Source organism: Lygodium microphyllum, chromosome 17 (genome assembly GCF_053477565.2).
Source record: "Lygodium microphyllum isolate KBCC chromosome 17, Lygodium_microphyllum_v1.1.10, whole genome shotgun sequence".
In the NCBI taxonomy this organism is placed as follows: domain Eukaryota; kingdom Viridiplantae; phylum Streptophyta; class Polypodiopsida; order Schizaeales; family Lygodiaceae; genus Lygodium; species Lygodium microphyllum.
The window spans coordinates 67644600-67664588 of NC_141151.1; the positions used below are offsets into that span (position 1 = coordinate 67644600).

Below are 19989 nucleotides of genomic sequence, written 5' to 3' on the forward strand. Positions count from 1 at the left end.
TGATAGTTTCACAATAATAGCTCCACATGACAATGAAGAGAAATGAGGACTAATGCTTTGCTTGAAGATGCATGGGATAATATTTGTAGTGCATGCTTAGAAGATTTCAGAGGGGTTTGGTACCAGAAGCACAAGGAAACCCCTATGAATTCAAGCTCTTACGATCAAAGCCTAACATTACGTTGCAATCCCACCTTGTCAAAGCTATCAAGTTTCCAATGCAAAAAGTAGGATGTGGTAGAAAATTTCTACTATCCCCAAAAGTATATAAGGCTATTTACAATAACACTCCATTTTTATGTATAGCATTGCTCTATCTAGTCAACATTGTTTTCTCCATTGCTCATGAGTATCCATGTTATCATCATCGTGAATAGACACTACATAAGCTTGTTTGCTAGAGATTTTTATGTATGTTGCTTCTATGTACCACATTTTTTGTTTCATTTTTTGTGAATTTATGCACAAAAAGAGAATTTCAAAATTTTGGTTTAATAATATTAATGGGGAGAAAAGGTAGGATCTTGGTAGCTTTCACGTACCTCCCAATATGAGGAGACAATATAGGTTGTTAGATATTAGGAAATCTCCAGTTTCATTAACTAGAAGAAGGTAGCTACCAGTGTGGTAGAGGTAGATACCAACTTGGACTAATAGCTACCAATAGGAAAAATAGTGGTAGGTAATAATAGGAAACTGATAGCTATACCAGGAAGAAACTTATAGCTACCAAACAAGAAAGTGGTTTCTATCAATATGATAGTGGCACCTACCAATGTGTTAGTGGTAGCTATTGGGGTGGTAGCTACAATTAACACAAAGGTAGCTACTGGCATGCCATGATAGCTACCAATAGGACAAAGCTACTTACCAGCTAATAGTAGGATATTGATATCTCTACTAGGATGAAATGGGTAGCTACCAATAAGAAAGTGGTACCTACCAGTGGAGCACCCACCAATGTGTAAGTAGTAGCCACCAGCATACAATGGTGACTACCAGCAACACATAGATAACTACCTGGAGAATGGTAGTTAGTTGAGTAAAAACTAGAATTCATTGTTCAACCATGTGAAGTCTTGCATACAAATTGGCTCGAGAGTCAATATTCATAATCACTTGTTTCCCAAAATAGAATATTTGCATTTTAATAGTTTGACTTTAAGACTAAAGTCTCAAGATTCTAGATTTGAAATTGCAAGTGACATGGTACAAAGGCTACATGTAGATGATAGATAGTAGACACTAAAAAAAGTCTAAAAAAGGTTCAACCCACAATGTGCAAGTACTTCCCTATCGTGGCAATTTGGATGGAGGATTATTTTTTTTGCCCCAAATATGGTCATGTATGATTGTTCCTATTCATACTCCTATGGAATCTAGGTATGGTAAGTTATGAGATCTAAATTATATATGTTGGAATGAAACTATGGTTACAATAATCAAACATTGAAGCTTGAGAACCCATCATTACATCATTATTTAGAATACTATCAAGTTTGAATCTTTATACAAAATAAATTAAGGTACTTGAAAAAATCATAGTTCCTAGAGACATTATAGCTCAAAGATAGAAAAATATGATCAATGTATCATTTTGAGTACATGATAGTTTACAACATAGCTTTAAACTTTTCAAGGTCTACGATTCCTATCTAAAGTTGTTGGAAAATCACATGTACTTGACACCAATACTCTCAAAACATGTGTTTCTCTGCAAGGGTGAGGTTACTATACCAAGCCAACCGTTGAGCCAATTATAGACAATACATGTAAGATAGTACCTTATCTTTGTAGTGTTTTGGGCATACAACTTTTTGACTATACAAGCTATGCTTGGGGGATCCCACAATGTCTTGTATTCATTGTCTTCCACAAAGATAGTGTTAATTTTTGAATAGGCTAGTTCATGCTCCCAAAATTATGACAATTTTTTGTAAAACACTAGCTTTTTCCCTAGTCTTTGGAATCTCTTTCAAAAATCTCTCTTGTGCAAAAAACCCTCTAATACATCGAAATTGTGATGGAAAGAAATTTTCTTAACAAATAGAGTATCTTTTTCTCTAAGGAGCAAGTCCGCACATACACATCAAACTGTGAGAGGCACTATCCCATAAATGCTAGAGCATCTTGCTTGTAACCAATGAATAAACCTACACCCATATTTACAAATTTTAGATCATGCTAGAAGCATGGAATCAAGTCACCATGCCTCTTGTTTATTACTATAAGTAGTAGCCCATTAATATCCATGATAATGGCTAACCAAGTCTAAAAACAAAGGGCATGATGGGTCCTCCCAAGGGTGGATAAACTGTGCCAACTAGCAGCTTGATATACCCACTGCCATCAACATGAGTATCTTCTATTTTAGGCACTTCATTTCTCCCATCCATCATTGGTACTTCCTAAACATGGCTCTCCTATGTTTAGGCACTTCATTCTTCCCATCCAATTCCACTGCTTCATTCTTTCTATCTAATTCAGTAGCTTCCTCAACATGACCATCCTTTGTTCCAAGCATTTCATTTTTATAATCCACTTTAGTTGCTTCCTTGACATGGATGTCTTGTATTTCAATCATTTCACTTTCACTATCTAATTTAGGTGCTTCTTTGACATGATAGTCTTTTGCTTTAGACACTAGTATATAGTTCAAGTGCTTCCTCAACATGACGATCCACACAATTGCTTTGAACAATTCAACAACACAAGCTTTAATTGACTTGAGCAACACATTCATGTTGTGCGTATCCAACTTTTTGTAGGCTCAAGAATGCATGATAGACATATAGACCCAAAACACAACTTATTGTGTACACAATACATGGAAAATAAACAAATAAAATTCTCTCATGAATGAGATGCCATAAATCACAATGTATCCATTACAAAGTAAAGAGTGCACTTGTGAAGGAGTTGAAATTTTGAGACTTTTCATTCATTGAGTAAAGATAAGCACTTACAATGCCAAATTAGCTCAAGTCTTGAAAAGAAGACTATTGTAGTTATGGTGTTAATAGAAAACAATTGGTTTTGTAGATGATTTTAGACTCTGGTGGTTGTAGCACCTATTCTCCCAACTTCACTTGATGCCTTTGGTATTTCAAGCACCTATGTTGTAACATCTTCATGATCCTTTGATGTCACCTATTTACTTTTGATATTTGGATCTATAGTTTTGTCATCTAGGCTTTGACACCAAATTATGTACAATATCATGTAATGACACGATAAATTCAATTATCATATGCAATGTTTATTTTCCTTTCCATCTACATCATCTTTATTTTTTGAAGAATGCACGGGCTTGTTACTTCCACATCATCCGAACACATGTTTGAGGGGGTATCAACATTGTCTACTTCATTGTGAGAGGATGATAATAGCTTGCTCCATGCCTACATCATCCTTCATGGCAACTATGTGTTCCTTAGGTCCATCTACACATGCATATGGCTCCTTTGTGTTATTGTTTATCGACTACTCTTAAGCAATTTTTTTCTTTGTCATCTTCTTTGGTGTAGACTCAAGTTCTGTAGTCATAACAAGTTGTAAGCATGAAATCACTAGTCAAAGGAGTGGAAACAATGCAACAAAAAGTAATCATTTCTAGTGGTAGGTATCAATCTATCACTATAGCATTGGTAGCAAGGATGGTAGCTTGCATGTAGCTACCAATTCAAGACTAGAAAATCTAGTCCTACCTATGATAACTACTAGTCCTAGACTAGTACAATGGTAGCTACTAATCCTAGACCAATAGTTATCACTTCCAAACTAATAGCTATTAGTCTAGACTGAAAGCTTACATTCCTAGTGGTAGCTATAATGACTATCAACTACCGATCCTAGACTTAGAGCTACCAGACCAAGTGTAGTAGTCAAGTAGTTATCGATTTACTAACATGGGACTTTGGTATGCACCAGTCCTAGTCAAGGAGCTATCAATCTACTAGTTTAGGACTAGTAGCTACTACATTGGGAGTGGTAGCTACCAATTTATTGGTTTAGGTTTGGTACCCACAAATATGGAACTAGTAGCTACCAGTCTATTAGTTTGGAAATGGTAGCTAGCACTAGGACTCGTAGCTTGGAGTGGTGGTTGGTAGACATCTAGCAAGTCCATATTTGGAAATACTAGTCCGGCTATGGTAGTTAGTTGGTAGCTTATTGGTAGCGCATAGGTACGCAACCCAGTAGTAGCTACAAGTATGGGACTAGTAGCTACCATCTAGCTACTAGCTTGGCAATGGTAGATTGGTAGCTACCGGTCCCAAAAAAATGTAACTTTGGAACTTGAGACTAGTAGCTTCTAAGCTAGGATTGGTAGCTACCAGTTTGAAATTGGTAATTGCCACTTCAAGCCTTGTCATTTCATGAATAAAAGGGTTACACTTTAAATATCAATGTAAAACTTGAGGGGAAACCAAACTTTTGACATTTTTTAGGATTATAGTTGTTGACTAGCATTGGAAATGGTATTGGTTGTGCATCAATACTCTATTGCAGGACAAACAACGGCCTCATTGCATGTGATATTTCTTGTTTACAACCTAAACCCATGCATGTGTCCTCATGCATGGTAGCAACATGTGCAAAAAAAATCATACATCAGAAGGCCATAAGTAATACAAATATTTTCCTCATCACATACAACCGTGTTAGTGGGTGGCAATTTTGGTGCCTAGACATGGAATAGAGCAATCACATTTCTCTTCAATTGCATACTCCAAACAAAGTAGAGATGCACATGTGCAAGTGTCTCCTCATGTTTGGCTTGATCATGCTCCTTGGGAGCCTAGTGTAAAGCTTATGTCAATGCTTTATCAAATATTGATGCCTGCAATGTCTGTCTGTTTAATGAGTGACAACCTGTGAACTAAACTTTTTGAAATTTTCACTTTGATGCAACTTGTGCATCTCCTTTGTCTTGTGCTAGCTACAAAGATGCCTCTATATCATGCAACTACTCCTGTAGACTATTGATGAAGGCATGAGCCCCTTTGCCTCTATAATGATATCAACTTTATGCAAGTCAAGTTGGCAAACTGCTTGAGTGTGTTTTGACAGAACCAATGCATGCATGCTTTCTAGTAGACTCTCTATTTTGTCCAAGTTTGCAAAGGATTGTGGACCAAATGATAACACCTTCTTGACCTCATGTATATCAACAATGGCAGTGCCATGCCCTCCATCAAAATCAACAACCCACAACAATCATTGAGAATTTTATTGCATGGAGGAGGAATGGAACATACTCCATCTCTACTTCTTGGCCTACAACTTAATAGAATCCATGGTTGTAGTAATAGTTTCTACAAACCATGCCCAGTCCACTGGGCCCTTCAAGTACTCGAACAAAAAAACCCTAGAAAAGGATTTTGTAACTTCCATGACATAATTCCCCGGTGGATATTGATAAATTGAAGTCAATAATGTATAGAACTTAGGCCAAAATTCTAGCTTTAAATCTGTGCACTTGACTTTGCTACCCCTCTTTGGCACCTCCATGGAGTAGGTCAACCAATCCAAGACTATGAACTCTACCTCAATAAGTGCTTGGGGATCCTTCCTAGAGTCAAAAAGGCCATAAACTTTATGGACCTAGGATTTAATCATCTAGAAGACCGTCTTCCTTTCTAATGGCACCATTGATGGTGGTAGACACCAATGCAACTTCCCCTATCCAGGGAGAACATCCTTGATCAAAAGTTAATATTAAAGCAATAAAATAACAATGAAAAATGCATGCAACACATCAAATTACTAACATGTATGCATGCATGCCACAACATCCATGGATGCACCAAGCCCATCATTCAATATCTATATGCTTGGGGTACTTAGATCAAACATGTTGTGCTTCTACTTCTTTGAAGTACTAGCCTGTGAGGGTGAAGATATGCAACTATTTTTTTCTTTTCTTGTTGGATGGAAAATGTGTATTTGAATTACTTCGAGAAGATGTAATGGATGTTGTGTGTAGGCTAGGGAGGAAGAGGAAGGTACAGGTCTTGTCATACTCTTAGAAGAACATTGGAGGATAGTTTTACCTTTTCTGTCCTTTTGATTTTGTTGTGTAGATGACTTCTTTCCCACGTAGCCGGTTTTTTGGTTTTATTTCATGCTACTAGCCCACAAAGACAATTTCATGGTGGCATAGACCACTACCTTTAGCCTTTAAGAGCCACTGTAGTCACAATAAGTTTGTTGAGCACTAGAAAATTCTTTTTCGGCATTCATAATGTTTCATGATAACATTTGGAGAAGTATCTAACATTCCCAAAGGTACTATTAGTTTTAACCCCCTTTAAAAATGAACCTTTCTCTTTTGTAGAATTCACTAGCTATTAGAGCACTAAACATCTTGGAACACCACCCCCCCCCCCCTTCTGCCCCCAAAATAGGTAGCTAGTGTACCACCTAAACATGCATACACTCCACATCATATCTTACAATATCTTATAATATAATCTTCACCAACTTGGACTACCTAATTGCAATATAATATATTTGAGACTACAAAAAGAATGTGTCTACCTAACAAGAGCATCACAAAAAGACTAGTCTACCTAACTTGGACTTAATCCAACGAAAGCTAATCTCCATTGGAATACTCTCAAACCTAATTTACAATCTCATTTGACAATAATAAGAGTTTTTTTTACTAAGCTTCTCTATGGTTCATTACTGATATAACATCTTTTCTAAGTCTCCCAAGGTGTATAAGCTTTTAGACATTGTTTATATAGCTTCTAGAGTTTGCAAATATGGGTGATATAGCTTTTGATTTCTGCTACATATACATTTCATAGTCCATTACCATGAGATATATGGATTTTATAGTCTACTAAGCCAAACAAAGACCAAGCAAGAGAATAGGAACTAAGTGTAGAGAGTTTCCTCTACAAGATCTTACTTGGACCATGGGATGCAGACAAGATTATTAACATGCTAATTCCTAGAGTCTAGACTTGCTTAAACAACTATTATGAATGATTATGATGCTTGTAAAGGGCATATAGCCTTAGTGCAAATATCTCTTCCCAAGGGTCGCTCTTGAAGAAGCACAAGCTATTTGAATCTCTTGAAGAAGCACAAGGGTCTTCCAAGGATATAAAGTAAGAATCATCACATTCTTAAATGATAACACTTGGTGATACTTTCATAATAAATCATGGGCTTTCACTACCTGACCTTCTTTGGCCAAATCGGGGATAAACCTTTAATTAAAGACATGAATTTTCTGAGCTTTGAAATGGCTCTATCTAAACCTAGTTTTGATCCTTAGTGACGATAAGAATTCAACTTTAATCTTGGAGAAGAGATCAATTAGCTAATTCACTTCTTTGTTAGACAACACAAAATTATTTTTAAGCATGTTCATTTGTAGTTGATCTAACCTCTTGTGATCCCATAAATCATTCCAAGTGACAATATTATTGCAAAATAAATTGAAGGCTTTTTTAGGGCTTTGCCAAAATAGAGCCCTATCATTAGTCACTACTATAAGGGTAAACCAAACCAAGAGATTAAGAGATGAATCTCCTTTCTATAGGGGGACCAAGAGAATAGTAAAAGAAAATTATATGAATCTTTGAACAATAATTGAGCCACATTAATGTCCTTATTTTTCATTTTGGTCTCAATAAACAATAGACAATGAAACCACTTCGAGTCTAGCCAAACATTTTTCCTTTAGTTGCTCCAAATTGATTTGGCAAAAGGAAAGGATTTAGAAATAAATGCTAAATAGGATTGCACGAGTTGTTTCAATATCACCATCTTACCTACAAAAGACAAAGGAAGCTTTAACCGGTACTCTAACGTCTGCACAATGTTTTGCTCCACCCATAAATATCTTTGCTTTAAGGAAATTCAAGACCTATAGGCAATCCTAGGTATTTGATAACCTTGCCAAAGCCTATATCTTTGAGCCCAAAGCTTCAAGTTAGCATAAATCCCTCTAAGTGAATATGATTTTGACAATAAAGGTCCTCCAATGAAGAATCTATCAAATTAAACATTTAAGCATGGCTTAAACATTCTTCTCTATTATGTAAACATGGATCCAAATTAGAAATATCCCCTCCATTGGTAGTTTGGGACCATTGGACATACCAAAGAGGCCTACCTCTACATCAATACTCATGCCCACCTAATGCTCCAAAACAATCATACGAGGAGGAGCATCAAGGATGTACCTTAGTTATCCTTGTAACATATTCCTTCATGATCTTGTTTTGGTGGTGAGTGCTTTCATTTGTTGTTCCTATTTCATCTCCTTGGGATGCTTTGTGTTACATGTCTAGATTTAGAGGGGTTGTTTATTGTCTAGGGGATCATTGATCTACTCTAAAATGCGGATTCATCCAATCAAGGATTCTATTAGGACCTATGCGTGATCTCCAGATATTAACACTACAATAGCTAATAGAAATGTATAGGAAATTTAGACTATAACTATCTACAACCACTGGAGGTTTTCTATCTAACTATAGAGCCACTAGATGAGAATAGCACTACCCATAAACTTTGTTCTACACATGAAAATGTACCATCCTAATTTTGCACATATTAGATCAAATTTGGTGTAGCATGAACAATGCAACCTTCAAAGTAAAGTGATCTACATTTTATTCTTATACATAGGCAACTACGTGATGATCATGCCAAGAATTAAAGTATAAGATCAATAGACATAAATATATATGGATACTAAGTATCATAGCTTATGACTTTAATGTAATTAAGTGCTAGTGTATTGAATGGTTCTTCGTCAATCTAACTATCAAATGATTGGCATTATTATTATTATACTTGGCAATTGTTCATTAAAAGAATAATTTTTTTGTGTTCTCTCTTCATAATAGGATTTATTATGTGCATTGTGCTTCTTAAACTATAAATTAGTGTTTTATTTTTATCTTAATATATCGTGTCTATCACTCACATGGTATTAGGGTACTTTTTTAATGTAACCTACCCACTACTTGATTGTGGAAGGTAACATTTACTAGTCATCTAGGGTTTATCCCAGTTACCGCCATCCACATTCCATAGGAATAATTATTATTTGGTTTGATTAGGGCCTTGGGTCTACTTTGCTCCTATAAAGTGCTTGGCCTTGATCCATGGGGAATGACCTAAAAGTTCCTACAAAACATAACAGTCACTAAATAGCATTCTAGCACTCTATCCATGCAAGCACATTGTGACCCTACAAGACAAGGGGGAGTTGGGCTCTACCCCTCTACCCAACCATAAGGCAAAATCTCATCTCTATTCCTCTAAAATGGTGCATGATGGAAGGGAATAACCTTTAGCTAAGGCTTATAATCTCAATAAGCTTTTTTTCTTTTGTACACAAATTACTACTAATACGAGAGAGAGAGAGAGAGAGAGAGAGAGAGAGAGAGAGAGAGAGAGAGGAGGAGGAGGAGGAGGAGGAGGAGGAGGAGGAGGAGGAGGAGGTGGTGGTGGTGGTGGTGGTGGTGGTGGTGTGAAGAAGATAAGTAGGAGAAGGAGGAGAAGAAGAGAAGAGGAGGAGAAAAAGGAAAGAAGAGGAGGAGAGGGATAGAGAAAAGGAAAGATAGAGATAGTGAGAAGAAGGAGACGGAGTGGTGGGAAGGAAGACCTTTGATGAGGTCTCAATGGTCTTCCTCACAAAACCATTAAGGTTCACCCTAGTGATCGTGCTGCAATGCTCTCTAAAAAGGGGACATTAATGCGGCTCATTATTGTGTTGTACCTCTATCTAGAGAATAGTGCATGCACCATCTTGACTTGGAGTTGGATTTCGGGATCCAGAATATCCGCCAAGCTGACACCATCGTTGGTGTGGACCTTCACCTTGTCTATTTTTAGCAAGGCATATACATCTCTCTCCGGCTTACTCTCTACTTTGTTTGCCAAGCCCAATACTTTTCTACCAACTTTGGGATCAATTCAATCTACACCTAATGATTTTCCTCTCCCTCTCGCACGGTCACAGTGCCATGGTTCCTGTGAAAAGAAGAAGAGGAGGTGAAGAAGGAAAAAGAGAGAAGTTGAGAGAGAGAGAGAGAGAGAGAGAGAGAGAGAGAGAGAGAGAGAGACTGAATCAAGCACATAGTTGTGGCCTAATAAGATCAAGAAGACACAACCTTCCTCAAGCATATGCCAGTCTTTTTTCTCTTCTAGGATTTATAAGTATGAGATAACCACTCTTAGTGAGGTTCATTGAACAAATCAAACCAAGGAATTGAGGACTCAAAGGAGAGGACTTCATGGCATTGAAGAGGAGCACTATAGAAGTAGGCCAAAAGTTGTACAAGCAAGTGAAGCCCCTCTATCTTCAAGCAAAATCCAAGTGCTATGATAGTCTAATCAAAGTAGTTGAATTTTTTATTTTCAATTAAAGTACATTGCCATTAAGACCGAAGTTGGGATAAAAGTCAATCCTAGAAATTGTGCATTTTCACCCCTTACAAATGTGATCTTTGTTAAGGCAGTTTAGAAAACTACTCGTAGGAGCCATCGATTGCAGATCTGATGTGATTATATTTAAGTAGAATGCTTGGAAAAAACCTACATTGTCCTTGGCTTAGATAATGTTGAAACTTGTGTCGATAAGGATTATGAGTAGCTTCTAAGAATGCACTCAAGTTACCAAGTATTCCCAAGTTATTGTGTGTTTATAAGGGGATTATAAGACTAATGACCTCTTCTGGAAAATTGGAAGGGATTGTTCTTTGTGATGTATTTAGAAAACGATTGTGCTTGTGCCAAATATTGCATCCATCAAAGGGAAGTTTGTGATGTTATAAAGAAACTTGAGACGTGACTAGCAAAACTAGTAGCACAAATTGCTTGATTAATATTGCTTAATTGATGATGAACTTTATGTGATTGTATTCTCTCTGCAAAGTATTCAAAGGATAGTGAATTGATTTTATGATAAGGCTTATTGTTTTGAAAAAAGATGGTTTTTCCTAGCCAATGATAAGTTGGTTGGTTGACTTTTATGGAATATCCAAGTGACTGTTTGGATTGATATTATGAAAAATGAATATTTTTCTACTTATTATTGATAAAGTGATTACTTGATTTTGTTTTCACAAAAGCTCTTGTGTCCTCATGTGTAGATTTATAGTAATGCACTGAATCTCCCCCAAGGTTAGTAGTGGGAGCCCTTCACCAAGGGGTTTTTTTACCGTGCTAGAGGTTAGGACAGATCCCAGATGCAAAAGAACTCTCCATAGGGAGGACATTAGGCTAAGAGGCAACAAGCGTTCTAAGGGGGACTCTGGCCATAAATCCCTTAGGTCTATGGTCTAATCCCTATGATCCTAGGATGGAATTTCTGTAAGGCCCTGATGCTAGATAAGGATGGATTGATAGATCATGTGCCTAAGATTGGACATGAGTCTCAGATTAAGGGATGGAATGATGGGTTGGCATTGCACCTTTGGAGAAGGTGTGGATCCATTATATTGTTTTATAATTGCTTTCAAAGGATTGCTTTGACATTGTCTTTGTATATGTGACCATGATTTTTGTGAAGGAATAGATATTTAATGGCTAATTAAGAAAGTTGTCTTTGCATAGAAAATATAAATGTGTTAGGATAATTACATAACTAAAACACCCTTGAGGAAAACGAGAGGGTGAGATCCCCAATGGGTCCATCTCTAGACAGGTGTTCTCAGTGAGTCGAGTTTTACTTCAAGGCACTAGATTTAGGAAGTGGCTGAATGTATGATTGTCTAGTATAGAGACCTTGATCAATGCTATTTTAAGGGAACAAATTTGAGACTATATTCTATGAGTAGAGGGATCGATGTGTATTTCACCCTCTCATTTCTCACTCACAATGAACCAAGTGCATCATTGACTTGCTTTTGTTTGAGTTGACTAGTGAATGTAATGGCTCAAGGTGTGATGCTAGTTAAGCTTATAGATGACCTTAGCATTGAATTAAGAACCTGGATTTAAGTAAATCATTATAGATTACGGCCAAAACATTCAATTGTGAAGTGAACTTGAGAGACACACCCTGTGTTGTTCTAAGGAGTATTAGGCGGCGTCACTTAGGAAAAGTCTCTCAATGGACCACCATAACGTGCCACTGAGGGCTCCTTAGTCCGGAATATTACACCAATCCATAAATTTTTAGGCTCTCAATGCTCACCACATTGTATACATATGGAGTTTTTCTCCATTTTAGGTCCAACTACATGTTTACCTCTTTTTAACTAGAGCCCCTAGTTACGCATTACCACAGGAGATAATCTTTTGTATGTGACCTTCCTGCCACCCACAGGTGAAACAAAAACTTGCTCAAATTGAGCCCTTATATAGTTTCCTTTGAGAGGGTACAATGTGCTCAAGTCTACTCGATATTTCAATACAGGTAAAGGTTTTTAATAAAAATTTTGGATATGCATTTTACGTAAATATCCAATGCAAGCACTAGCCAAACAATCCTTCTCAAAAAATATTTCATTATTTAAAGAAGAAAAAATATTTACACATTTAATCTAACTGTGTTTCCTGATTTAAATGATCATATCAATCATGTTCCACACATCACTTAGCTAGAATTATATGCTTTTACCAATATGTGACTAGATACAATCATTCTATTTTAATTTTTAGTGTACTCAAACAATTTGTACATATCAAATTTATATATTCTTTTCTCTTTTGAACTTTATTCTCTCAGCTAGAGTGGAATAATCTATAATGTTTAATATTAGATTGGGTGTTTCAATGAGATTTTAATGAATTTAAAATATGCATTAAGAATTAAATAAATTATTTACATATTATTTTTAATGCAAAGCTCATGCTTCATGCAAGAACACTGACATCTTAGCTTTTTTAAAATACTAGTGTACATGCATGAATGTCGTTTAATAATTAAAAATATGGTTAAAAATATGCACCTTAGTTTTGGATAATCTTATGATTTTTAAGGATATATTTGTAGGTAAATGGCAAATAAAATATTAAATAATTTACTATTTATATAAGTAATTGATCTAATATTTGATAATTGATTTTTAGCATATAAAGTTTATGTCAAAAATTACGTATGAATGTTTAGGTGAAGAATATCTACTTTTACATATTGGAATGGATAATTTTACGCATTGGAGAGGGGTAATGTTATCAATGTTGCATCTTATGATAGTTAGCAATTTATTGGGGGAAAGATAGTCATTAAATCATTTATTGGGGGTGGTTTTTAATTGGGATAGTCTAATGTGTCTTTTCATGTGACTCCTCATAAGGAGCTATATGAACAAATCCACTCCTCGTAAGGAGCTATAAGAAGTGAATCTGTTCATATGATAGCAACATGCGTGGATTAGTCCATCTTAGTAATGACCATGTATGTATAGTTAGTGCAAGTTATGTATATTTTACCTTCTAGAATGAATCTACTTTTACCCTTCAAAATGTATGCCATGTGTCCAAGCTTACTAAGAGCTTGATATTTACTAGTCAACTAGATGACTTGGGATACTCTACTACTTTTAGGAGTCAATCATGGAAAGTCCACAAGGAAGCATTTATTGTTTTTAAAGGAGCCAAATATGGCACTTTATATCCCCTTCATGTATCGTCTATCAAAAACCATGCCATTGTAGTAACCAAGCAGCCAAATATATCTTTGTGGCATCCGTAGCTAGAACATATGTCCAATAAAGGAATGGGAATCCTATCTTATTTCGATTACTTGTCTTCTCTTCATTTTTTTTATTTTTTTATTTGTGATCATTGTATATATATGGGAAGCATGCACATTCAACCCATAACAAAAACTTAAATAGAAACAGAATGAGCTTGTTGACTTAGTACCTAACTATATAATCCATAGGGAGGGAGCATCCTATTTTATCTTATTCATTGACCATGCAACTAGGAAATCGTAGGCTTTCACTATGGATAGGAAAGACAAGGCTTTGTCTTATTTTCAAAAAGTTCTAGCACTTGTAGAAAATTAGTTTGGCAAAAGGTCTCAAAACTAATAATGGTGAATAAAGTCTCTCTCATGAGTTCAAAATTTTTTGTAAAGCTCATGGGATAAAAAGAGCTCATTGTACCTAGTAATCCTATTGAAAATGGTGTTGTAGAGTATATGAATAGGAGGATAAATAAAAGGATGTTAATTATGCTATATAATGGTAGTCTTACTCAAGGAATTTGGATCGATGCTATGGTGATTGTTGTACATATATGATAAATAGGTCATCTAATACTAATTCACATGGTAGCATTCCTAAAGAGGCATAGTCGGGCAAGAAGCACTCTTATGATCACTTAAGAGTATATAGCTATGAAGCTTATGTGCATGTACCAAAGGAAAAATGTAGCAAGTTAGAGCCAAAATCCACTAAATGCATCGTTTCAAGTGATGGACAGAGTGGTGAGATGGGTTAGCACCTTTAGATCTCGAAGGGGTAGAACGATTGTGTGTAGTAATGATGTAAACTTCAATGAGAAGAAGATGCATAAGCAGCTTCTTAAGGAAGTGGAAACATGGTTATACTATACCTAGCAATGAAAGATAAACATCCATGCTACTTATCAACTCCTAGGTGGAAATGCATGTTTTTCATCTATAAGCAATGGTAGAAACATAACCTTGTTTTTAAGGTGTGCCCCTATTCATGGATGTATTTACTATTTTTTTAATATTTTGTTAGAAAATTCTCAATGTCATTTGAGAAGGTGAGTCATACGCTCCTACAGTAATAAAGAAGTTAATCCAAGCATTTTTTTCTTATTTACTTGCCTTCTTCCATGATGATATTGCATTGCCCCTTTAGCTTCTTATTTGCACATTGCTTACCATCAAAAGTCGAATACTATAGCAAGAATGCATGAGCTATGGAGATAAGTAAGCACTACACTTTTGATACCACATAAGATGGAAAAGTGATCCACTCAAGAACAAAGAGATGAGGCTAAATATGTTTTCCTTTCTCATTTTTCCATTTCTTATTTACACTCTACAACGTAGGTTCAATAAGAAAGAGGTTTTCTAACATGTGCTTATGTAACTTTGCCATGCAAACTTGAAGAAATTCCCTCCTTTACATATTGTTGCTTTCTTCAAAAAGTGTCTTTCTAGGGGTCCATGTTGGAGTGAAATTGAAAGGCATTAGGATGCCTAAATGGCTTGCTTTCTTCTTAAAAGATAGTGGTATCTTTCTTCAAATTAAGGTCATGTGCACATATATAACCTAGTTAAGCTAACTTGAGGAACTACTCAAATGGAAACAAGTAGACAATCATTACGCTCTTTGTAAACGCTTTTAAGAGACTGTCTATCACACCTAGGCATTAAGCATTGTCAAGAGGATGTTGAACAAAGCCTGGGAGTGGTTGAATTGTGCACAACTGCATAATGTAAACGCTTTTAAGAGAATGTCTATCACACCTAGGCATTAAGCATTGTCAAGAGGATGTTGAACAAAGCCTGGGAGTGGTTGAATTGTGCACAACTGCATAATGTCATCACTTGGAAATTAGTTCTTCTTGGCCAAAAACACAAAATGTCTCCAATAGTACATGAGGTGTGGCAACAATCATGATCAATATCTAGGAAGGGAGAAATTAGTTTTTGTTCCAAGGGAAGCCATAGATCTACTCCAATCTAGCTAATCATTTTGACGAACCATCTTTGGGTCATAAGTCTCTTGAGAGGAAGGGAAAAGCTTGAAGGTTGGACAGTTGTAATCACTAAGATACAAAGCTCTATTAGAGCTTGACTCTCTTCAATGTAAGGCCATAAATCTTTATATATATTTCGCATCTTCACTTTTCTTTAAAAACTTGAAGACTTCCCTCCCTTGAAGTATTGTTGCTTTAAATCAAAATATGTCTGTCTAGGGGTCCACATTAAAATGTAATCGATAAGGTATTTGGAGGTAAAAATGATGTATTTTCATCTTTCCCCACTAGCTGTGAGATGTACAACACTAATAAATGAATCTTGGCACAATACCATAATTTTGATAGTAATTGTGTGGAGAATATAATGTCCCTAAACTTGAGATAACAACATGGTCTTCTTCCAAACCGTGAGAAGGGTGCAGGACAAGACAAAGAGGGTGTATGGTTGCCATTGTGAACATAAGAATTTCTTCAAGGACTTCACCCATGAAAATGATGTGACTCTCCATCCTAATGATGATTATGATGAGGACAACACCGCAATGGTGGTTACGCAATTAACAATAAAAAGGACATTTATATACTCAAGCCCAAGTTCTGTAGGCCAATCCTCCATTACAATCAAAGTCAAAGAGAAGTACTTTTCACCCTCACTAGTCATATAGCATACACAAGCATCTCACAAGTAATACTAAAAAGGATCACGTTCTTTAGGCCGATTCTCCATTACAACCAGAGTTAAAGAGAAGTAACTTTCACCCTCGTTAGGCATATAGTACTCAAGCCCCAAGTTCTTTAGGCCACTTTATCACAATGAACCGGAGTCGAAGAGAACTCTCACGCTCACGAGCCACAGATACTCTTTATAGGTGGCTAACACAAGCATCTCACAAGTATTAGATGTTTGCAGAACCGAAACGTATAGCCTAGCTGCTTGCACACAATCATCGAACAAGTACAGACGCGTGTACCTAAGAACGATTGGAAGCATATATCAGCACTATCATAAAGGACTGAAACGTCAATCACAAGTTCGTTGAGGTGGAAAATGCCATGAAAGGAGGAGGTTGATAGAGCAAAGGAAGAAGTATCGATGATGGGGTTCCAAAGCTAGGACAGATTGCACTATCCGATGAATCTCCTCCCCATAGGAACCTCTCAATAGCTCAGGCAGGGGAGTAGGGAAGGACGACAGGTACAGCCTGTCCAACCAAAGGGCGCTGTGTGAGATTTGGTGCTGAAAGCTTACAGCACCCGCTCTTATATCCCGTGATCAAATGTCTAAAAGAACTTAAGTAGGATGTTCTAGGTGTTCATGTTTTCAAATTGTCTATTTCATGTCTCCATTCCTATTGTGTGGCTTGGCAATGGACGCGCAGAGCTTTGACTGTCTGGAACCACTTTCTATGTATATGTCGCACACCAAATGGAACTGCGTAACATGAGAATCAGATCCAAGGAAGACATCATTGTACAAGAAAATAGTTTTCCAACTATATGATTGCCAAGCAAGTGATAAAGGCTCCACACCGAAGGGGATGCTCTTGGGAAAGCCAAAAGAAAAATAGAGCATGCAAGGAGACAGTAGCTTAAGTTAAACTGTGAAAATTTGATGGTGTTCAGGCAATGATCGACACTGCAAAGCTTAAGTTAAACTGTGAAAACTTGATGGTGTTCAGGCAATGATTGACACTGCAAAGGTTAAGTTAAACTGTGAAAATTTGAAGGTGTTCTCAGGCAATGATCGACACTACAAAGCTTTTTGTCACTGAAATACACACATGGCTTGAACCTTTTATCAAATGTGTTGCAGAACTCTTATGGGCAATGATTGATCTGGTAAAAACAGCCATTGCTGTTTTGCTTCAATGACGCTGTATCCCATGTTGGACTTGCAGGAAACCTTTCTAGGCGATTATACCTACAAATATTATTGTATCTTCCCATAAGAAATTTTGAGGAAAACTTCATAAGGTCTTACAGTAAAAGTTTGCTCTTTCAGGTCACTCAATCCATAAGATGTAAGAGTTTGCATGATCTTTCCACAATTCAACCTACATATTAACTCTGAATCGTACCTCCAGCCTGGCACAAATGTATTGTAATACATGACATGCCAATAAGAAGCAACATTGTTTGAAGGTATCAAGCAATGCGCTGAGAAATAGCAGCATTTCTGCTTGAACTTTCTTCTATACAATATTCTTATATGTAGAGTTTTGTGAAGGAGCAATATACAAGCCCACAGTAAGCATTATGCTGCAAGGACTTCGTGAAGGAGCCACATACAAGCCTGCAATGAAGCATTATGCTGCAAGGACCACCTAAAAAGAGCTTCATCTTTCTGGCTAATACCCACCATGAAGCAAATAACATTCAGTATCGGGCCAGCTTCTACTCAGATCTTTGATTTGGGTAACTCTCTCATAGTACTTACTTTTTATAGTCCCCACTATCCATTTTAGAAGCTGATCCTTTTAGCTGGGTAAATTTCACTCTCTATGAAGTTGCTCAAGCCATATAAAATGGTACTTGTACCACTTTCTTGCTTTATCAATCGAACATATAAGATAAAGCATAGAAATATATTACTGCCCTTGAAATTCATTATGCAGTAAAGACAAAAGAGACATAAATGACAAGTCAGACAAGGAACAAAGACAAGGAACAAACCTGCCCACCTTAGTCAAAAACAACTGTCCTGTTCCCACCATATCGCATGATACGCAACTCACAGTAGTATTTGACTGCCTTTCCTAGGCAAATTCGCTCCAGATACTCTGATTTCAAAGCAAAACTAGAGAGACTATCCCTGTGAGTTACCCTTTCCACCTGTCAACACGACACAGTGTCAATGGAGACCCTTCTAGCTTTTAAATAGAACTAATACCCTTTCCACTATGATAGAAAACAAGTACCATCAAGGTTACAACATTGCAACACCAAGGCTTTGCATGCAGACAACTGTCCTGCATTTGTGATCAAATGCACGTGCACAAGCCCAATAATGTTCATATAGCAAAGGATAAACTGACGGAATTCTGTGGAGAAGTGAATCTTTATTTTACCATTTGTTCAATGATGGGCCCACCATCCAGCTCTTCTGTCACAAAATGGCTTGTTGCACCAATAAGCTTCACTCCAGCTTCATAGGCCTACATATAAGTGAAATGCTGGGTTTCCAACAACGCAGACTTTACCACACTTAGATCTTGAATTAACCAGTAAGCACCTGTTTATAGGGGTTTGCACCCTTGAAAGAAGGTAGCAGCCCATGGTGAATGTTGATTAGATCTTTTCCATAGGCCCTCAAAAACTGGGGCGACAGGATCTGACCATCATGAGAACTCATCATCAGATAGAGAACATCTCCTGTACCCTTCACGGTATGTATAGTATGTGAGCTTTTGCTCTCACATTAAATTGAAGTCTTCTAACTGCTGCAGCTATGTAGTGTTTAGTTCGAAAAACTGAAATCTCTAACCACAATCTGGAAATTTATTTTACACAGCAAAGTGACAACCAAGTACAACACATGGAGTTCAATTTGGCTACTTCTAAACTAATATTGCAAAACATATAGACTGTTACTTGATGAAAATTTTAAAACAATTTGAATCTCTCTTCTGTAGGAAACTCCCTGCAAATGCACATGTTTCAGTGTGTTCCACACCAAACATCAAGGTAGATTTGAACATTTTGAGGCACTCTCTCAAGTTTTATTGAACATCAATTTAACAGATGGAGAGATAATAGACATCCTTCAAATGTCACCCCCCGCCCCCACCCCACAAAACATAAAAGGAAAAAGAAACCAATACTCCCATAGAGAGATGCTTGTAATGCATTGGAGATTGTCTGCATTTGTGTTTGCATATGTATATGCACAAATTCACTGCAGAATACACGAAAGAATATAAGACAACAAAGTCCCAAATGTGATGTCCTAGCAGTTAAAACTTGGGCCCATAATCAGGGGAATCAAGGCTTGCTGGGCATATCTTCAAGGAATACAAAAAAGAGTAAAAGACAACAAGGTCTCAAACATGATTGCTAACAGTTGAAACTTGGGCTCATAATCACACTTGGGGAATCAAGACTTCCTAGTTGGATACCTATAATTCTTCATGTAAGTCACTCGAAGTCAACAAGATCCCAAATGTGATGTCCCAGCAGTTAAAACTTGGGCACCTAATCATATGATTGGGGGGATCAAGACTTGCTGGGTATATCATTGAGGAATACACAAAAGAACATAAGACAACAACCCAAACATGACGTCCTAGCAGTTAAAACTTCAGCTCATAATTGTGCAAT

At 36.8% G+C, this 19989-nt stretch overlaps 1 protein-coding gene across 1 annotated transcript in view; it reads right to left on the bottom strand.

Annotated features, from left to right (window-relative positions):
• Positions 1-17600: 17600 nt before the first annotated feature.
• LOC148022001 (formyltetrahydrofolate deformylase 1, mitochondrial-like) overlaps positions 17601-19989 on the bottom strand; it is a 39453-nt gene continuing 37064 nt past the window's right edge. The window contains exons 6-9 of the mRNA XM_087697558.1: positions 18905-19003; positions 18741-18827; positions 18346-18504; positions 17601-18220 (exon numbers count right to left, since the gene is read on the bottom strand). Of these exons, the coding sequence (XP_087553684.1) occupies positions 18355-18504; positions 18741-18827; positions 18905-19003 (336 nt within the window). The 3' untranslated portion in view covers positions 17601-18220; positions 18346-18354. The remainder of the gene's footprint in view (positions 18221-18345; positions 18505-18740; positions 18828-18904; positions 19004-19989) is intronic.